The sequence below is a fragment of the Benincasa hispida genome, chromosome 12 (genome assembly GCF_009727055.1).
Source record: "Benincasa hispida cultivar B227 chromosome 12, ASM972705v1, whole genome shotgun sequence".
Classification (NCBI taxonomy): Eukaryota; Viridiplantae; Streptophyta; class Magnoliopsida; order Cucurbitales; family Cucurbitaceae; genus Benincasa; species Benincasa hispida.
The window spans coordinates 63,620,753-63,636,879 of NC_052360.1; the positions used below are offsets into that span (position 1 = coordinate 63,620,753).

Consider the following 16,127-nt stretch of genomic DNA (forward strand, 5'->3'; position numbering starts at 1 on the left):
TCCCACTCTAGCTAAGAAATGAGGAGATCAATGATAAATAAAAACAACAAACAAGATACACACCAAATGAATATAGATTAACTGGTATAGTGCTAATATTATCAACCCTGAAGTCAGAAGTTCGTCCTTCACCCCACCCATTGTCAAAAAAATACAAACAAGGCATACACAACTAGTCTCCATTCTTCCTAATGATTAGGGTGCAACTAGATTCTCACATTAGTTAAGAAATGAGGATCATTGATAAATAAAAACAACAATATCCATGGGTGTAAATCTCACCGTCATGAAAATTAATGCTCAAAAGTAGACAATATCATACAATCATGAAATTATAGAGAGGTCACAGTTTTTCCGCCCGAAAAAATCAAGTTTGGTTCATATGAAAAAGAAAAAGCATAAAATGAAACGTTTGAGTAATATTCTCTAGTATTTGAAATCATGAAACTTTTAATGGGGGTGTAGGCAAGACTAAAGAAGGGCCTTTATGCATTTTCAAAGAGAGAGAATGTGTCACATAGATGCATATAAAAGAGACCCCCACCAATTGGTCCAATTCCCATCTTCTATAAATTAAAATCTTTTCTTGCATGCCCAAAACACTCACTTTGCTTTCTCCCTTCTTTCTCTCTCTTTCTCTCTTTCCTAAGCCACAGGGGAAAAAAGAAACAGCAAGGGGCAAAGGAAAGAAAAAAATATGCTTGCAGAAGAGAAGTCCCAAAAGTACCCGACAATGCCAGAGGTACGAATTCTTAAAGGAAAATAATAATAATAATAATAAACATTGCAGAGAAATAATATAACATAATAGCACTATATATTATTAATTGCATACCTGTTTTGCTAACTTGATCGAGTATCTCCTCTCCTTTTTTGAAGGTCCTTGAAGAGCTGGAGCAAATGGCTGACATTGGTTTCCCTGTTTTGGCAATGGGCTTAGTCGGTTATCTCAAAAATATGATCTCTGTTATTTGCATGGGCAGACTTGGAACTCTCCATCTTGCTGCTGGTTCTTTGGCCATTGGTTTCACTAATATCACTGGCTATTCGGTTCTTTCAGGCTTGGCTATGGGCATGGAGCCACTTTGTAGTCAGGCTTTTGGTTCTCATAATTCTTCCATTGCGTTTCTCACTTTGCAAAGAACGGTTCTTATTTTGCTTTTTGCTACTATTCCCATTGGGTTTCTTTGGCTAAATTTGGAGCCTCTCATGTTGGTTCTACACCAAAACCCAGAAATCACTAGAATTGCAGCTGCTTATTGCCGTTTTGCAGTCCCTGATTTGGTATTGAATTGTCTTCTACACCCTTTGCGTATTTACCTTAGAAACAAAGGCACCACGTGGCTTGTTATGTGGTGCAATTTGTTGGCTATTCTCCTACATGTTCCCATCACTATTTTCTTGACTTTTCCCCTTGATCTTGGAATCCGTGGGATTGCTATCTCCAATTTTATAGCTAATTTCAATACCCTTTTCTTCCTTTTACTCTATTTGATCTTCTGCACTCGTACTACCTTTTCTTCCTCCTCTTCCAAGGAGGCTAATCTGTTTGTGCCACTGAAAAGCAGTACCGCCGTTAGTGCCACCACGGTCGGGGAGGAATGGGGAATGCTGATCAAGTTGGCTGTTCCTAGCTGTCTTGGAGTTTGCTTGGAATGGTGGTGGTATGAGTTCATGACCATTCTCACTGGCTACCTCTATAACCCGCGGATTGCACTTGCTACTTCAGGCATTGTAATCCAAACAACTTCGCTAATGTACACATTACCAATGGCTCTCAGCGCTGCTGTCTCGACCAGAGTTGGTCATGAGCTCGGCGCTGGCCGGCCTAAAAAGGCCCGACTGGCGGCTGTGGTGGCGATTGGATTGGCCTTGGTGGGCTCATTGATGGGGCTCTCATTGACCACTATTGGCAGAAGGACATGGGGAAGAGTTTTCACAAAAGATGAGGAAATTCTAGAGCTGACAATGGCGGTTCTGCCCATAATTGGGCTGTGCGAGCTAGCAAACTGCCCACAAACAACAAGCTGCGGTATTCTGAGGGGAAGTGCAAGGCCGGGGATCGGAGCAGGAATAAACTTCTGTTCATTTTACATGGTGGGGGCGCCGGTGGCCGTCTTGTCGGCGTTTGTTTGGAAGTTTGGGTTTGTGGGTCTTTGCTACGGGCTTTTGGCAGCTCAGATGGCATGTGTGGTCTCAATCTTAATTGTGGTCTTCAATACAGATTGGGAAATGGAGTCGATCAAAGCCGAAGACTTGGTAGGCAAAAACACCAATAACGTCTTTGCACATGCAATCCACACAGCCATACGTGAGGAAGGTTCTGAATTTCTCAAAGAATCACCTGTTCAAAAACAAGATACATAAACTTCGATTTAATTTTGTATAATATAAGTATGACTAGGATTTAATAGGAAGGTATACTATATATTATAATTATCTCCATTTCTCTTCAAAGCCTATTATTTTGTTTGATTTATTAGGTAAATTGGGGATAATTGGAATTGGGATATGTTTGTAATATATTTAGATAGTGATTTTTGTTTTCTTTTGGTTTTTTCCCCTTCTTTTTGGTGTAGAATTTGGTGTCATATCAATGGATGAAATTTCCCTTTCGAATGATCAGAAATTATATAACGAAAAAAAAATGGAAGAGGCATATGGGAAGCACAGTAATAGACCAGCCATGTGTGGTGTGGTGTGTATGACCATTAAGACAACAAATGAAACGTGCGCTACGCCACAGTGTATTTCGTACATGCAAATGCATGGCTCATAAACAATCCTTTAACAATACGACTATCATATTCTTCAACTATATACAATGTTGGACATTATAGTCATTTCCAAAGCTAGATCTTCACAGTTATGGTGGCGGAGCAGCCAAATTTATGGGGGTTTTCTTTTTCCTTCTTCTGAGAATACCTTTTTTACACATAATGACGTAGAGAAATATTCCTATCAACTTGTTTCAGCTTATGATAATAACTGATAACTTCGACATGTGATGTAACTTAGAATCTGGTATATACCACATCACACTAGCTTGATTCTTCTTTCTTTATGGTACAAAGCAATGTTGAACCAAGATATCAAACCAAAAGTGGTCCAAAATTGAACCATATAGAAGTGGATTTACAGCTCTCCAATTTCTAATATAATTCTTCTTTTAAAAAGTTTGTGGCTCTCCTGTCCCAAGGCCCAAACTCTTGAAACATCAAGACTTTCCCAAAGCTTCGAACATGGAACGTCTAAGTTGATATTCCAACAATAACATTGGGATATTTTCTATATAACAATCTTTTGTCCCTACTAACCCACACCTCTACTAGTCTCGATCAGCTGCCAAAGAAATTAGTAGAATAGTTTTTCCTAAGTAGGTGGCCATCATGGGTTGGAGTCCTTTATCTTTTACATTGACTTTATTCACTCTACATAATAATCATTCAAAATTGTTTTGTAAAGCTGTACTTAATATCAATCCTGTTGCTATTAACGTATTCTTATTCTGTCTGTTCAAAGAACTTCTCAAGTTAAGCATCTTTCAGATCAACTCAACTGGAAACGAGTATGGAAGCTTAGAATCCAACCTGGTTTACTGTAGTAAACAGTAAAATATTGTTTTCAAAAGTCTAAAACAGCTATATATCATTATTCTGAAGCAGCACCTAAATCATACAAACCTCTGATACATGCTCCTGTCTTGGGGTTGGGTACTCCATTAAGAAAGAAAAATAAAAGGCTTAGCTAAATTTAAGGCCTTTGTGCATGTCTGGGAGGCAAAGAAGCTGTATAAATCTGATTGTCTTACCCGTCATCCATTTCTGAGGTACAGCGTTCTTCTTGTTTCAAACTCAAACGGGAAGAAGTAATTAAAAGTTGAATCCAGCTTCCTTCCCTGTGTGCAAGGAAGGCAGCAAAATAATGTCAAACAATTAGAGAACAGCATGGCTTTATGCCTCTTCTGCAGACTCTTTAGACTTAGTTTAATGAATTGTCGTTCAAGATCACTTCCTTTTTATGTCCTTTGATTGCTGACCCTTCAACTAATTTCCAGGGAATGAACCTACGCCAACGGAGTTTTAGTCCAACATTTCAGCCAACAGAAAGCAAGCTTGACTAACAGTTTCATTTAATAATAAGAAATAACTTTTCATCATTAAAGGACTAAGACGCTGATTTCTCTTCGCAATAAATATCCAAACAGAATTCAAAAAGTTGCGCAAATCAGCTTACCTCCCCATGGGGTGCAAATGGGCGGTGGTTAAGATAAAGATGGTATGTAACAAAAAGTAAAATTTAGATCTGATTTTGACTCTTAGATCCTAAATTTTTAAGACTCCATATTTTTATTTTTTGTCTTTTATTTTTAAAAATTGAGGTGATAAACACTACTATCCCTAAAAGTTTATTGTTTTGTTATCTAGTTTCTACCAACATTTTCAAAAACCAATTCAAGTTATATATATATATACAAAGTTTTCAAAAACTTGTTTTTAGAATTTGACTAAGAATTAAAGTGCTTCTCATGTGAAAAATCATAGTAATAGGAAGCATAAATTTCAAGAACATAAAACCAAAAACGAAATCATTATGAATATCATATAGAACCAATACATTTTAAGATGCAGACTAGATATAATATTGGCTTTAAGAGTATTGTAATTCAAACCATGTTTGAGATTTGAACCTATGACCTATAAATCAGATTACCATCCGGCCAGTCTAGAGATAATTCAATCTTATGCCTAGAAATGATTAGCTGAGACTTTTCGTGGTATGAAAGGAGAGAGAGAGAGGGGGAAAAAAACTATGCAGGGGGTAACCAAATTATGCAGAGACATTACATCAAACACCTAGCGTGCAACAGTAGTGGCGCGCATACTTTACAACATGGACCACCAAAGCAAGATTCTACATTACCAATCAAACTCCATTTCCACGACGACGATGATATAGAAATGAAACGACCTGAAAACGACTGTCATGCAGGGGAATAAGTGATATAGAATCTCCATAACGATAAGAACGAATTTTCTTTTCTAATTCGAAACAACAGCTTCAGTAGGAGCGAGGAAAACTCAAGAAATTGGCTGCCAAACTCACAATTACATCGTGGGAAAAGTGAAATTTCCTGATTAATAAAATAATTTACTAACAGAGAAAAATGACAAAATCGATTAGAAATTTTCTCTAGCGCCTATATAGAATAAATTTAAATTTACCAGTCATCTCATCTCACAGTGGATGTTCCTCAATCGCAAACTATAAAGCTGTTCGCTTTTCAACTCCCATTGACGAAGAATTAGACTCCTTGACGAGATGCCGGGAAAAATCCACCAGATATGGGACATTGCAAGAAGATAAAGGTCACAAAGTTCGTTCGTGTAGCTTCCATGGCGGACATGATCCAGCATGCTAAGGATAATAAAGCAGGCCTAGTCCTAGAGTACCTATATTGCAGCACCAACAACACGATTGTTCCCCAACTTTCTCGATTTCGATGGATTAACATAGTAATTTAACTCCATTGGCAACAGCAATCTTGAATTTCAAATTGTCCCGACCGAATTCGCCATTGTTAATCAAAGCTTGTTGAGAAAATTCCGCAAAACACATGACAGACATCCACTACACAAATCGTTTTCATAGCAAGCTATGATTATCGCTCGCCATTGATGTGGAATTAAAGAATCTTTTTCGAAGTGATTTTGACATCTGAGACAAGAAAAAGGGAAAAATTAATAAAAAATCAACTTCAGTTTTAATTTGAAGACGATCGAAGTTCGCGAGCCGGCGGGATCTGTTCAACTTCTTGGCGGTTATTTTTGCCTAGGAAAAACGTAATTTCTTTGGGCCACGTGTGCTAATTGGGCCTATAAGCCCAGTAATTACTTGGATCCAAAATGCAAAGGCTAGCCCACTTAAATTGGCCCAATATTCAAGGGTTTTCAATGGTGTATATAATGGATTCATTTTCGTTTTTGTCCATAATTTCTAGAAGTTACACAAATATCCACATACCCATGTCTTGCTTTTTTATCGCAAAAGTTTCGTCTCAATTACATATAAACCCTCATGTCTAAGCTGACATATTAAAATATATGTATATAATAAGGCAATTCATTCCATTTCTTAGGTGGATTTTTAGGCTCCTTTACTAATCTGACATATTAAAATATATATATATAATAAGGCAATTCATTCCATTTCTTACGTAGATTTTTAGGCTCCTTTAATAATATTCCTGTTTCCTTTTTATGTTTTATATTTTTTAAAAAACTCACTTATCTGATAATTGTTCTTATTTCTTATTACTAAATTTTAAAAAACGTTTTTATAAAACAGGTCAAATTTGAGTAACCATAAAAAATAGTTTCCCTTTGTTTTGTTTCTATTTTATATATTTTAGTTTTTATTAAATATCACAAACGATCATTTCTACGTTGATTTTGAAGGTGCATCTACAAGTGGATGTAGTTTAATAGGTCATGGGATTGAGACCCATTTGAGTCAAAGTTTTATTTCTTTATTTGTAATTTGCTATATTTATATAGTAGTTTAATTTTGAATTTTAAATTTTAAATTTTCCCATATTTAGATTTAATTTTAAAATTTAAAATTGTAAATATGCATATTTAAATATTGTTTGAATTTTGAATTTTAAATTTTAAATTTTTCAATATGTGTGTTTAGGTATTATTTTTATTTTTAATTTTAATTTTAGTACATTGTAAAAACTGGTTAGAATTTTATAATATATAAATGTTCTTCAAAACATTCATTTATCTTCACTTGAATATTTTTCAACCACAACATTTACACAATAATATAATTGAGTTGGATGAATCGACATTATTTTAAACGAATGATTCGAGTGAGAAATAGTTTTCCAGATCAAATTTGATCAACATTTGAAAGATAGAAATAATCGTGTTATTATTATTAATACTACCCCATACTTAAAAAAAAAAAAAAAACAAAACAAAATATTTGTATTAGATAATGTAAACATCTGAATTGTTCCTTATACATTTCAATGCATGTTACATGATAATTCATACTATATTTCTAAATTATATAAACTATGAAATAAGGGAAAACTAATAGGAAAAATATATATATAAGAAACGAGAAATACTTATCAAACAAGTTTATGTTCCTATTTTTTTTTTTTCAAGAAATAAGAAAATAAATAATTACCATACTCCAGTTTCGAATTCCTAAAAAATAAGAAATAGGAAACAAGGAACGGGAAAGTTATTAAACAATTCTCAATGTTTGATTTTCTTTTTTTTTTTAAATGGTTATCTCCCTCATGGTTATGCCTTAAAAAAGGAAAATTAATTTATGAAGTGTGCATGAGTAATATATGAAGGCATATTAATTAATCTGTATAAGTATATATGAAATATATATGATTACATAATTGAATTAGATACTAATGTCTAGTGTATATATGAAGAGCATATTGTTGAAAAGTGGCAAATGTATGTATACAAGTAACTTTGTGTACAGTGCAATGAAACATAAAGTATGCAACATTTTATGGAGAAAACGATGAATGAAATTAATAGAAAAATCCAAATAAATAGATTTAAAAAACAAAATGACAAACAAAATTAGTAATCTAACAATGAAAAGTTTTGATGCTGAAATTTCGACTGGTCAGCACAGTAAATTTATTTGTACAAAGAGAACGAAAATCCTACCAAAAAAAAAAAAAAGTTAAATTACACATTTGAATGTCGGGTTCACTCCGATACTCAAATTAATCACGAATCAAAGAGAAAAAAATATTACGTTAAACATCAAGATTTCACTTACCGAGCCTCCATAGTCTATCTATAAGTTCTCATGCTCTAATCCTCACAGGATTATGAGGTTTTTTAGGGTTTTTGGACCGAGTAGAGCAAGCGGGATAACTTTTGTCTGTTTCATTGTGCTCGGCTCGGCCTCTTTCCTTGGTCTAGGTGATGTAAAAAAGATAGTTCCTTGGTTGATTCATTGGCCCAGCCTTGGACTTTATGTGTTTTTTTTTTTTAAGGTTGTAACTATACTTCTTGGAGTGGTTTAATAGCTCACGAACTTCTTGGGACAATTTTGCCTCTCGATCCAAAATTATCCATAACACAAACTATAAAAAAGTGAGGTGCAAAATAATGAAAAATCAAAATTCGTAAATTAGGGGTGTTGAGTGTTGGGTTAGGTTGAAACACTTTTAGACCCAACTCAACTATTCAAGTTGTAAGTTTATTTAACCCAAACAACCTTTATCAAATAACGAATCCACCCAACCTAACCATGAAACATCGAGTTAGATCGGGTTGGTTCGGATTACTTTGTTTATTTATTAGAACTTTTATTTTAAACAAAGTAAAATGTGAATTTATAAAAGAAAAAAAATACTTTCTTTAAGTTTAGCAATTTAATTTCCATTTGTATTACTTTTAGGTTGGTTTCGATTATTTTTAATGAACCCATGGTCCAATTCAAACCCTAAAATTTCATTTACTTCACCTATTTCAAACTAAATAAGTTAATAACCTAACTTAAACGATAGGAGTTGGATTAAATTGACCAGGTTCTTTTATCGATCGAGTTTTTTTTATCACCCATATCTGTAACCATAGAAAAGCAATAATTTAATTTAAAAGTATACAAATAAAACTGAAAATGGGTATAAGGAATAGGAAAAAGTTGAAATTTTGTTTCCATATTAATTAACAATATTATTTACCTTTTATCAAAAAAAAAAAAAAAAAAAGTTTATATATTATTTACCATATAAGAATTGAGTAAAATAAGAAATAAACAATTTGAGTCAACTTAATAAATGTGGAGTGAGATTAATAATTGAAGGGTAAAGTGGAAAGCACTTTTATTAAGAATAATTTCTGTAACCTAGGGTGGGCATAAATTACATTTTCTTTCTTTCTTTCTTTTTTTTAGTTGAATATGAAAAATAGAAATCGAATTTCTAACTTTTTGGGTAAAATAAATGTTATTCTTCGAAAAATTTTGTGTTATATATTTTTATTTTTTTAAAGTTTAACGATAAGATGAGACGTCCAATCTTCAAATTTTTGGTCGAACATGTATACCTTAACTAGGTATACATACACACTTTTTTTTCTATTTTATTTATCTATAAGGGTTGTATCTAAAAATATAATACATTAAAACTTATCGAGTCGAGTCTTAGCATCAGTTCAAAAAATTTTGGTTAGTCTCTTTATTCTTTTTTTATTTAGAAGAAAAATAAAACAGGTTTGTATTTAAAAAAAAAAAATACAAGCAAGAATATAAAATAATTTATAAGTACCGTCAAAACATCAATTATTATTTCAAATGTTGATGATTGGATCTCTACCTTTATAATTATTGTATTGAAAAAACAAATTAAATATGATCAAATAGTTCATAAATATTCATGTGATAATTGCACATTTAAAGTAATAGGGTGTAAAAAATTTCCCTTGTTATGGTTCATCAAATACCACCATAAATGCCCATTTTTCCCTATGAAATATGATGATGATGGGACCATCACTTTTTGAAAAGTAAAATTATCTTGTTATTAGGGTATGTTTTTAGACTAAGATAATAGACAAATTTTTTTACAATGTTTTATTTATATTGATAGAAGATATTAAAGATATCAATTAGTCTTTAATATCGATATCCATGCTCCGATTGATAGATATATCAATGTATTAACAGACATTTTTATCCTTGATCATAATTTAGTTTTGGTCAATAAATTTAAAGTTTTCTATTAGTAAGCTTTAACCATTTTTTTGAAAAGAAATTAAAAATTAGTACAATAGATAATAGAGTAGGAGTATTCAAACCATAGACCGCTTAGTATACGGAAATCTTAGCGATCATGAGTAATAACCAAAGCAGACATAGCTAAACTGACATATTGATATCTTAGTGATCACGAAGTATGTGGTACCCCTATTGTAACTAAAAAGTTATAATAATATGTTTAAATTGTTTTTTTGTCCGATGAACGATTAAATCATACATGAATGTATTAAACCATCAAGAAAAACAAATTTTTCATAAATTCTTAATCAAATTTTAAAATGGAAAAAAAAAACTTTAAAAGTGAAAATTATATTAAGAAAAAAACAAAAAATATATTTAAATTAAATGAGAAATGTTGGTAAATAGGTTCATCGCGTTTTTATTCCATTTAACGCTTGAAAAAGAATAATTTTAATTTTTTAAAATATACATATATATATATATCATGGAAGTTCGCCAAGTTGCCATATTAGACCAAATAGACACGCCTTAAAGAGTGAGCAACAAAGTGAAAATTTTAAACGTATAATATAATTATAATTAACATAATTTTTTTTCTCGTGGTATTGACTTGTACTTTCTCTTTAGTTATTGGAGATTCAATCTCTCATCATGGTAATTATTATAATAAAAAAATAATAATATAAATTTTAAGAACTCAAACTTAGTAATCAAAACAAGTATACCTCAACTCACGTAAAGCTTGTACAGTTGATCTCAAAGTTAGAAGTTTTTCGATCCCCCACCTCATGGCTCACAATTGTAAAAATTTTGCGTTACCATTTTCATATAATTATTTAACAATTGTGAGGGATCTATGAAATAAAATATCTAATAATATGTCGACCTTAAAATATTAAAAGAAATATCGCAATACCAATAGTTCAAATATAAATTGGTTCATATATTTCTATTCACAATTCTATTTTGGTATATGTTTGAAAACTTTTAGCTTATAGTTTATATATAACGAAAACTCTTTTAACACACATTTAATGGCATTATGACAAAAATGAACGCTTAAAATTAGAAGAACAAATTTATGGGTGTAGTAACCATAGAAATTTTGTTCTCTCACTTCACTCACTCAATTTTCCCCTATATTTCACCCACCGGATTTAAAAATGCCAGTGGCAATTGATTAGAGGAGCAAATTAAGAGCCTTAATTAATGAATGAAAAAGAATAATTAAACCTCACTTTAGTCGCCAAAATTGACTTTTGAATAAAATAAAGGTTAAATTACCAAAATTACTCCTTCATCCATAGAGTTGGCTTAAATTATATATTCATTAATGGTAAAATGTTTCATTTTAACCGTTGAAAGCTTTTATCGTTCAAGTCAAAAATTTTGCCGGCTTTTATTGTCAAGTAGGGTCATTTTAAATTATTGGTTTCAAACTCTATTTTTAGGGGGGGAAAATAGTCTTCGGATTTTTTATGCAGTGAGTGAGTTGAGGTATTTAAGCTAAATCCATGGTCAAACAAGGGAAGTCCATCCCAAGATGAGAGAAACTATCAAGACTACAAGTTCTATATTAAAATTGATATCTAACAACTCCATATTACAAACCCTAAAGTGGCTATTTATAATCTTTCAAGTAAGTATAGATATAACCAATTAAACATTAAGTAATCTAAATTATCAACTAAACAAATATGAATTAAAATATACTAATTCTATTCTAATTCTCTTTATCAATTATCCCAACTTAAAAAAAAGAAACTCGACCTCAAGTTTATGGTGATAAAAGTGAAGCTTCCTTCTCCCAATTTTTTGAGTGTGGTAAACTCTAACCGAAAAATCTTGATGCAAAAGTTTCAAATCCAAACTGGAATCAAAATCCAAACTTAGAATTAGAAAGATGCTCCCTATTAATTCATTTTTCATCAAAATGCAAATTCACCTTTGAATTGGATTTAGGGTAAAAAAAAAACTTATTTGAGCCCATTAGGCCCAATGGCGGTGTCCTCATCGTGTCACTAAGGTTTAGGATTTTTGCAGAAATTATCAACATTGTCCTCATTTTAAAATTTATTTTCTTTTGGGCTGACCAGATAAATAGTTAAATTTCAATTTTTTAAAAAAAAAAATAGCAAAAAGAATTTTAAAATGTGAAAATGGCAAAACATATTATAATATTAAAAATAATAAATAGCAATTGTCAAAATTGTCCCCAAGCCAGCCCACATGCATAATGTTCGAAATTCTAAAGATTAAGGGTTTCAAAACCATTTTAAAACGACAAATACACTCTACCTAACCAGCTATCACGATAAACAATGCATTCTAACAAATGTCTAATCTAAACTTACAACAACTTATTAGCATCCTAAACAACACATTCATTTAAACCAAAAACCCAACCAAATCTACTACCAACAAAATCAAATTAAAGATTTCAAAAGGCTTACAGTGCCCCCAAAATAGCTTTAAGGGAAGAAACAAAGTGCTCTTGGTCCTTAAAAACAACTTCATCACAGGAAAATAAAGATATGCTTCTGTTGCCCAAAAATTGTTAAGCCTCAAAACCATCAATGTGTGTACAGAAAGACCTTCTCCACTAGTATTGACTCTTGTCCCTTCCCGAATATGTCTGTTATTCCATCAATCCTTCTGAAATAATGAGTCTTAACCTGCAACTGGTTTTGACATTGAAGCCACTTCTTTATTGATTCGAGTGAGAGAGGAAGGTCAAGTCTCGCATCCACTACAATTATTTGTATCATTAGAACATTTTCAACAGGTAAACAAAACTAAAAAATTTCCAAACTTTCTTATACTCCATGCATTGCAATCTAGTCTTACTCTCGTTGTCGGTTAAAAATATGAACAAAATGCTGAACAAAACTGATTATATATAATATATAAATATTTCATTATCTTTTGGAAATAAATAAAGATTTAACTACTACTTTTTAAAATATAATAATCTGATTTTATTTTTAAATATTTAGATTCAAATCTTTAGGGAAATAACATTATATTTTATTTTATATAATATTGTCATCGTCTTCTTAGAATTTTTAAACAAATGTGCATTATAGTTATGTTTATATGTTTAAGATTAATCAAACATTTAAAGTTATGAAACAAAAAGAAAATTGAAGGACGAAACAGAGCCAGTGAAAGATTAAGAGCAGCTGGAATAATTGGTCGAAAAAAATAAGCAACCAAAGGGCCAATAGTTCTCAACAGTGACGACGAGGTATGTTTTATTTTTAAGTAGTTCTTAACATCAAATTTTGATCATATATATAAAGTTGGGGACAAAGGAGAAAATGGGGGAGGGGGGGGGATATCAAACATAAAACGTGTAACTCCAACAACGGGCAACAAACGAAAATGGGATGCTTCTACAGTGGAGGTTTAAGCAAAACAAAAAAAAACAACAACAACAACAAGGACATAGAGCAAGGCCATGACTATTTGTTTCAAGACTTTATGTTAAGGATTGAAGTTCTTATCGATCTAAATTGTGATTGGGGTGTCAAAAAGAGGACTGAAGCAAAAAATAAAGGGAGAAAGTACGTAATAGAAGAACAAGAGTAACAAGAAGTAGACGAGTTAAAGGTATGATAATGTAGGTTTTATGGATTCATCGATTAATTTCAGTGTACTTGTTATAGTATTTGCATAATATAATTAATAAGAAAAATGAAATAGGATGAACAAGAAAAAAGTGAACCTTGAAGAGATATATGAAAACATGTAAGATGAAAGCAAAGACAATGAAGAAGAAAAGTTATAGAGTCATGACGAAATAACACTATAAAAAAAAAAGGTCATCCAGTGGAGGGTCAGACAAGAAGAATGAAGCAAAGAAAGGAAAAAAGGTAATCATTTATATAATAGATATATATGTAAGGTATTGTTACTTAAATATTTACTATTTGTTGTAAATATTAGGTAATAACTAGGTCAAAAAGGGAAAAGGAAAAATAAAAAAGGTCAAAAGAGAAAAACAATCGATAAAGTAGATACACGTGAGGTATTGTTACTTAAATACTTTGTAACTGTATTTACTGGTTGTATACTATTACGCTTGTGCTTATGGTTTATTTCAAATATGTTAGGATTGTTTGTATTTGAGGCATAATGCAAGAAGAAACAAACCACTGAAAATAAACTTGCAAACAAAGACTTCTATAATTGATAAAATCAAGGAAAATTTAAATAAGTTATAAGAGAGATTTAGAGAAACTATTTTTGGATATTTCCTTGATTTTTCTATCACAAACCAATCTTCCCAGCTACAGTTACATCTAATACAAAGATAGTGTAAACCAAAGTCATCACCTCGATTAAATTTCTTCATACGGAGTCGGGTACTAAAATTTGATATAAGAGAGTTTGCATTGATACCTGATTTAAATTATGGTGAATTGCCAAGCACTGATAAAAGTGAGATAAAAGGTAGAGGTAATATAAGAAAAATGAGGGTATGAAAGTTGTGACTATGAAGTTCTTTAACATAGGTTTTAATATTAGCAAGGTAAAATGTGAAAGTGACCGGATAAAAATAGCAAAGTTGTATTTCTTGGAAAGTTTTCTTCTCCTAGAACAAGATTCGATGAATGTGGATAAAGACCACATACTGATGGTAGATGACAATGACCTATTTGATAACTACCCACGGGGAATGGTTGATTTTGATTTACTTGTTGATGTTATGCATAGAGCAATACACAACAAAGGCCAATCAAGAATATGAATGAGGGGATTTATATTCCCAATTTTAGCATGGGCATTGAGGTCATACCCGCCTTGAGCTCCTCACAAAATTTCTTTGCCAATAAGGTTTCTAAAATATTCAAAGGATAGTAATTGGGTAGTAGACAGCCAACAAAAATGGAAGTATCTCAAGCAAAAAGTATTTGATTCAAAAGAGGTTTAAACATCTATACAAACAAAATAGACGTAGGTTTTAAATTCTAAACTATAAAGTAAAATATTATCTTTTTGTTTACTTGACAGCTTGAAATTTGTCCATTATTTGCAACCCCACAGGAAATGATATGTCATGTTTTGCCCCTCAGGAGGAAAAAATGGTCCTACTGAAGGAAATTTTCAGAAAAGATCCTTTGAGCAGAAGCAAAGATCGTTTCAAATTCTTTTTTTTTTTTTATTGAATATAATATTTTACAGTCAAACAAGGTGACACTATATATAGATCGTTTTTATTTTTATTTTTCCCTTTATTATTATTATTATTATTATTATTATTATTATTATTATTTATCTTATTAAGGTGACACTATCTTAGTTCTCTCTCTTATTTATTCCAATCTTCTCTAGGGGATGATTGGAGTATAGAATTTAGATAGAATGTCTGTATTTGGAGTGTGTCTGAATTGTTTGTGTTGCATAGTTGAGTTCATATGTTTAATGAGTTTTTTAAACTCTAAATAATATACTTTTATGATTATTATTTTTGTTTTGAAATTTTTGTATCCAATAATTTACACATCTTTGTTTGAATAAAATATAGATTGCATTTTTTTTCTTTTAATCTCTAAAACTTTTCTTTCTTTATTTCTTTCTTTTTTTTTCCTTTTTTTTTTAATGAACAACAATTAACCCATTACATTTCTTATAGAAATATCATTAAATAAAATGAAAAACCAAAACTTTTTATTCCTAATTTTTCTCCATGAATTTCATTATCATCTTCTTCTTTTTCTTTTATTCTTACTCTATATTTTTACTATGTCATAACTTTTTTTAATTAAATCTTCATCATCATCTTGACAATTTCGCTTTCAATTCCTCTAAAATTAGAGTATCATCAGAGAACAAATTTCTATTTTTTCACTAATTCTTGCTAAAAAAATGTTCTAAAAAATTATTTTTCATTTTTTTTTTGTTATATTTACATATTTTTCAACCACATACATACTTTTCGTCTAAATATTCGTAACACTTATTTAATATGTGAATTCAACTAAATAAAAATATTTTTTTACAAATTTTTAGGTATAAATATTGCACTTAATGTAGAAAAAAATATTTTTTATATTATCAACAACCCTATAACATATTTTAATAGTCATCAGTCTTATAGTAGTCGAAAGTGGTTGTCGAAGTTTATTATCAAAGATGATTTTCGTTGAAATTTGTAGTCGGAGGTGGTTGTCGGAGCCTGAAGTTGGTCGTATGAAGGTGGTATTGGAGTTGGTTGTCGAAATTTGTCATCGGAGGTGGTTTTCGAATCCTGGAGTTAATGGGACGAAGGTAGTCGTCGAAGTTGATCATCAAAGACGATTTTCGCTGGAGATTGTAATTAGAGGTGGTTGTCGAAGCCTGAAGTT

At 31.3% G+C, this 16,127-nt stretch overlaps 1 protein-coding gene and 1 long non-coding RNA gene across 2 annotated transcripts; one reads left to right on the forward strand and one right to left on the reverse strand.

Moving 5' to 3' along the window:
- Window positions 1–536: 536 nt before the first annotated feature.
- Window positions 537–2,666, forward strand: LOC120068277 (protein DETOXIFICATION 55). The gene is made up of 2 exons (XM_039019996.1): window positions 537–742; window positions 880–2,666. Exons 1-2 carry the CDS (start codon window positions 698–700, stop codon window positions 2,365–2,367), a joined length of 1,533 nt encoding a protein of 510 aa, XP_038875924.1. The 5' UTR covers window positions 537–697; the 3' UTR covers window positions 2,368–2,666.
- On the reverse strand, window positions 2,207–5,818 carry LOC120068278. The gene is made up of 3 exons (XR_005479142.1): window positions 5,226–5,818; window positions 3,812–4,066; window positions 2,207–2,344 (listed from the first exon to the last, which is right to left on the reverse strand). It is a non-coding gene; the product is annotated as an uncharacterized LOC120068278 (long non-coding RNA).
- Between the last annotated feature and the right edge of the window lie 10,309 nt (window positions 5,819–16,127).

Bases quoted from the DNA above. Each gene is read 5' to 3' on its own strand.
- LOC120068277 (XM_039019996.1), top strand. From the start codon at position 698: ATGCTTGCAGAAGAGAAGTCCCAAAAGTACCCGACAATGCCAGAG. The intron at 743-879 runs GTACGAATTCTT...CCTTTTTTGAAG, and splicing joins AGTACCCGACAATGCCAGAG to GTCCTTGAAGAGCTGGAGCA.